General features: G+C 43.8%; 1 protein-coding gene across 1 annotated transcript in view; it reads right to left on the bottom strand.

Moving 5' to 3' along the window:
• Nucleotides 1–5,788, bottom strand: part of BMERB1 (bMERB domain containing 1) — a 106,526-nt gene extending 100,738 nt beyond the window's left edge. The window contains exon 1 of the mRNA XM_036280128.1: nucleotides 5,567–5,788. Within this exon, the coding sequence (XP_036136021.1) occupies nucleotides 5,567–5,672 (106 nt within the window). The 5' untranslated portion in view covers nucleotides 5,673–5,788. The remainder of the gene's footprint in view (nucleotides 1–5,566) is intronic.
• Between the last annotated feature and the right edge of the window lie 212 nt (nucleotides 5,789–6,000).

Raw genomic sequence — 6,000 nt, forward strand, 5'->3', positions numbered from 1 at the left:
TAGATTCTACCATATTCATAATCTTTACATCCCTGCTATTATAGTTCCTATAATAAGTCACACAGTCAGTTGTCTATAGTGGAGAGACTACACACCTCCTAAATCTTAACCCAGTCTCGGTCTCCCAGAAGACAGCCCATCCTGCCTTTACCCCTTATCACAGCATTCACACTCAAGGAAATGCCTATGACTTATCCAAAATGGGATTGATTAGTAAAAACCAGGGACTACAGAGAAAGATTAGTATATTAATCACCATTTGCCCCCTACAGTGTATTCTCCATTTAGTAGCCATGTGACCTTTTAAAAACAAAAACAGCTCGCCTTGGCCAGGCGCTCAGATGGTTGGAACTTCATCCCATGCACCTAAAGGTCTCAGGTTCAATTCTCAGTCAGGGTACATGCCTAGGTTGCGGGTTTGATCCCAAGTCGGGGTGTCTATTGGAGGCAGCTGATTAATGTTCCTCTTTCACATTGATGTTTCTCTCTCTCCCTCTCCCTTCTTCTCTCTAAAATCAATAAAAACATATCTTTGGGTGAGGATTTAAGAAAAGAAAAGAAAAAAAAAAACCCAGCTCGTGTTAGTCTCAAGTTAACAACTGTCAGCAGCTTCTCTTGCAATGAGAATAAAATGTATATTTTATTTTTATCACAACCTACAAGGCACTACCTAGTATGGCTCTTCTCTGGTTCATCTCCACTCTCTCCCCTGACTCTCAGTTCCAGCCACCCTGGCCATCTGTCCCTTCCTCTAACACATCAAGGGCCTGGATCCCTGACATTAACTTAGCAAAATGTCACCTCCTTAGAGAAGCATTTCCTGACCACTGGATGAGTAATATTCCTCCCTTATTAATTTCCATGTAACACTTATTAGCTAAATCACATTATTTGTTTGCTTAGGTATTGACGGACACCTTCACTTCCAGCCCTGAGTTGAAGAAGCTCCATGGGGACAGGACCCTTGTCTGTCTTGCTCCACCCTTAGAACACTGCCTAGCACTTACAAAGCATTCAACACCATTTACAGGATGAATAAATGGGAGTTGGGGAGCAGATTACAGTCATTTTTCGCTTTTTATTTTTAAATTTCAGATGAATTTGAATTTTTGTATAAAGTGTATGTACTACTTTGGCAATAAGAAAATAATGCCAAAGCGAAATGAAATTGAAATAATAAAATTAGCATATTTAATAAAACAGATGAAAGTAACACAAAACCTTTTCCAAGAATCTATTATATAGATTGCCAGCAATTCATATTCATGCTGTTATTAAACCCAAAACATTGGTCAATTTAATGATCTGCTTGCAAATCAGGATACAACACAGGACTTTTAAATGACAGTCATCCATCCTGGGTTCATAGTAAGATTGAGCTTTCCGCTTTATTCCAATCTCCTACTCACAACACGTTTATTTCTACCTCTCTGCTTTTGACAATGCTGCAACCTCTCATGGAATGTCCTACCTCCCACTTCCCCTGTCCAAAATCTTTAACATCCTTTAAGGCACATTCAAAAAATGGCCATAACCAACCAACTGTGCTGCTAAAAAGCTCCGTGCTTTGTCAAAAGGCATCTTGTCTTTGTGTCTTCCTCAATTAATTACAGTTGGTTGAAAGCAATATTTTTATATATCTAACCACACTGAAATGTCACTATATATTTTCCAACTAAGTAAAAACAAAAAAAAAAAAAAAAACACTGCTAGCAGAAAAATGTGGTCAAAGGTAGATGGGAACAATTGCTTAGAATCTTTCTCAAGTGAGAAAATTAGAAAATGCCAGGTGGTTTTCAAGAGTTCAAAGGTCATTTCCCACACATTCCCATGAGGAGGAAGACAGTATATACACAATCATTGCCTGAATTTTATGAAAAAATGAATGCAAGAAAAAACTGACTGGCAAGCATGAAGTAATCCCCCTCCCCCAATTCTATTGGGCACCATCCATTTATGTCTTGTTACAAGAAAAATTCAACATTGAGTGCTTAGAGTGTGCCAACAACCCAAAGTGGTCATTTTTATTATTATCCTATTGAAAGAGGTCATTGAGAGGATGTGACTGCCTGTAGACCCTTCAGCTGGACAGGGGCAACTAGAGGCTCATCACACCCTCCCCTGTCCTTGGAATGTGCACTCTGCCCCTGGTTCCCATAGTGGGAGCTATTCCAAGGATGTAGCCTTCAGAGAGTAAGGGATTGTTGAGACCATCTGGACAATATATGTGAGTTAATCCTATTAATGCCTCTATATAAACTTTAAGATTCTGGTGGGCAGATACGAAGATCTAATCTTCTTGTGGCACCCAAGACAAGCCATGTAGATAAGTTGTCTGGCTTATTAACCCTGGCACCTATTCATCCGGAATGATCTGCCTTTGTCTTCAGTTTCTCCTTGCCCTCTGTATACCGGGGCCAGTTTCAGATTTCACCCAGGAAGCTCCCAAGGTTTCAAACTAACATATTCCTATTTTACAGATGAGGTAACTGAAGCACAGAGAAGTTCAGCAATTTTCCCAGGGTGACAAAGCAACCAAGTGTTAGAGCTGGTTTGGAGCCATTTTGCCTGATTTCAAAACTCCCATCATTCTTTGTTACTCTACTTTTCTTCTACCTAAAAACTGTAGTTAACATTAAAGATAGCAGTTAATACAATCTTAACTAAAAATTACCAGTTCTAGAATATTTCTCCCTTTTCAATTCCTTTTAAGTAACATAAATTCAATGTTCAACATAAAATATTTAAATATGTGTAGAAGTTGAACAGAGCCTGTCTTCTTTTTAATGAGCCTCCTTTCCTCCAGCATCCATGCATTGCAACATTGACGTGACAATTATTACATCATAGAATCAACAGTAATAATTTTCACACTTCATTAATAAATAAATGGAGGCCCCAGATGTTATGGGGTGGATCCATGGATTCCCCCAGGAATTGAGAGGGAGTTCCAATAAATCCACTTTAATTAAAAAAAAAAAAAGGCCAAGAGTTTAGAGATCAAAACACACTAGAGGTAACAATCCCAGATTTAACATTCAAAAGTGGGACTCTAGGTCAGAGCTTTAAGAAGATTTCAAGTTGAATAGAAAACAAGGGGAAAAAAAAAAAAAGGCAGATTTTGGGAGCCACAAAAAAAGTAGATCAGAAACTTTGCATTTGAATAGAAAGCAAGAGTCCGAGTCTTTCATGGTTTGGAACCGAGAGGACGAGAAAGCCTTTCTACTAGGTTCTTTAACAGTTGGCAGTCTAAGACTTAGAAATACAAAAATTTGAGGAACTCAAATGCTATAAATTGGATGTTCACTGCAATTTTTCCATATGTTTGTAAAACTTTTCTAATATAATGGTGAGAAAATAAAAGGGAGAAAATAAAAGGGAGATTATTGGAATTTTAGTCCAGGTGTTTCTTTATGTAATTCCTTGCAAAGTATAAAAGCAGGTTCCTTCTACAGATGCAGTAATAAAATAATCGAAGCAGCCAATATGTAGTTAGCACTTACCTTGAGCTCTGTACACACTGTCTTATTAAATATTCACAATTAAACCATAAGGTAGGTAACTATTATTATCTCTATTTCAGAGAATGGAGGCAGAGTGAGGCTTAAAAATGTGCCAAAGTCATCACATAACCAGCAAGGGAAAGAGCCAGGATTCAAACCCAGGGCTTATTTGAATATAGCTCCTACTCTGCACATTCTCTCAAGGCCACTGTGAGCTCCAGAGACAACAGGGCTACCACATACTTATAAAATGACTGACTGTTCTGGGACTCTCTCAACGATTTAGAAAGCTTCCTGAAAATATGAAAGTACTAAACCTTCATGTTAAAAGCAGAAAGGGGCTCTGGGGTCCAACAAACTGGGGTTCAAATCCTGTCTCTACCACTTAAGTCATATCACCCAGCAAACCCTAGTTTTCCCATCTAAGTAAGGGAGTCACAGTTTTCTCTTCGGGAGGTTGTTGTGGAGCTAGAATGAGGCGGTGCATTTAAAGTTCTTACACAGGCCCAGCCGGTGTGGCTCGGTGGTTGAGCATTGACCAGGAGGTCGCCAATTCGATTCCCGGTCAGGGCACATGCCCAGGTTGTGGGCCAGATCCCCAGTGGGGGGCATGCAGGAGCAGCCAATCGATGTTCTCTCTTAACGATGTTTCTATCTCTCCCTCTCTCTTCCTCTCTAAAATCAGTAAAGAAAAAAAATTTTTTTTTAAATAATAAAGTTCTTACACAGGATCTGGTACATGGCAATGTATCAATAAACGACAGCTATTGTTCATATTATTTTGAGCTAGTAGGAAGCAGAGACCCTCAGCCCTGCTGCCACGCCAAAGTACCAAAACCAAAGACTTTTGAAAGATGAAACAGGAGGGAAGAAAGACCAATATGGTAAAAAGGGGGGAAGGGGGGGCGGAAGAAAGGTTGGGAGCACTATGGGTACCAGGTGCAAAACTAAGACAGTTTATTGTTATTTCAACTCGAACCCATTAGAACCAGAATACAGCTGAGGCATTCTAGGAAGATTTTCTGAATTTGTAATTAGGGGCATGAAGAAAGCGCGCACACGCACACACACACACACACACACACACACACACGTCTACCAGGTGAAGCAGGAAAAGAGCATATTCACAATAGTTTGGTCCTACAGAGCTCTGAGATCGGCGCTGAGCTCGGTTAGTCAGCGCCAAGGCAGGAAGCTGAGGGTCCTTGAGAAGGACGAGACGGCTTTTCCCATCCCAGCAGGAGGCATCATTCAGAGCAATCAATGCAAGGGCAGGGACATTGGGAAGCGCCCTGGGTTTGCAGGGAGGGCCGGTGGCCCTGGGGACCCTGGGGCTACCTCTATATTTTGAAGGCAGGAGTTTCATTCAATATTGTGTCCTATTAATTAGAAACAAAAATCCTTGGTTTATTTGGAAATGTTGACCCCAAAATACGTAGAGAGAACGAGCAAACACAGTAGGTCGGTTTCAGAACTACCTTCTAGGATTATACCCAAACCAAAGACTTTGACTGAGTCCAGGAAGAGAGCGTGCACAGGGTTAACCTTCCCCTAACCTTTTCCTTCCCACCCGCAACCCAGGAGAAGGTGGGGAAGAAACGCTGGGCATTTCAGGTGTGCCCTGAACCTCGTGCAGTGGGAAAGGCGCACCGGAAACCCAGCGGACACTCCCCCCTATCTGGGACATGGGTGCTTCCCAGGATGGTCCAACGACCCCAGTGTCCTAGCCCATCCCAGACGGAGAACAGACCCTCCGCTCTGGCCGCTGGAAAAACCCTACTTTCTAGGACCAGCTGAGAGCTCACGGATCCGGGACTCCGGAGTCCACCCCAGGCTCTCCGCTAGCTGCCTTGCGATTTCCCAGCCTCCAGGTGCAGCCCAGCCCAGGGAGTCCCCTTTTGTTCATGGGAGAGGCGTCGCAGAGCTGCACGTCCCTCCCTGTGCTGAAAGCCCCGCTGCGCGGGCGCATCCCTTGGCCCGCTCCCTGCGGTCCCCGCGTCCGGTGACCACCGGCTACAGCGCACGGATCCCCAATTGTACCCTCCTTCGTCGGGAGTACTCACTTCTCCCCAGTCCCTCCGCTTTCCACGCCGTCTGCTCCACCGCCCCATAGCGCCTCAGAGGCTTCTCGGCTTCCAGGTGGGTAGATAAAGATTGCTTTAACTCCATCGCTTTCCCCCCGCGGGCAGGTCGATGGGTCTCCCCTTACTCCATCCCCGCCACGGGCTGCTGGGAGGGAAGCGGCTCCAGCCAGCAGCCTTTTAAGGGGCCGGGCGCTCGTGACGCTGATCCATCTCTTCCGCCGCCAGGGCCCGGGAGCGCTGACTGGTACCCAGGAGGGGAAGGGATGCAGAGCGCATGCGCAATGGAGGTTTGGGGGGCTGGGTAGAGAGAAAAGGGGGAGATAACTCTGAGGAGAACAACAAAAACAACAACTAAAATAGAACCAACCCAAAGGAAGTAAGAACAAGGCCCCTGCCCATACTGGAGCCTGTGG

This window comes from Molossus molossus, unplaced genomic scaffold, assembly GCF_014108415.1.
Source record: "Molossus molossus isolate mMolMol1 unplaced genomic scaffold, mMolMol1.p scaffold_m16_p_3, whole genome shotgun sequence".
Taxonomy (NCBI): Eukaryota; Metazoa; Chordata; class Mammalia; order Chiroptera; family Molossidae; genus Molossus; species Molossus molossus.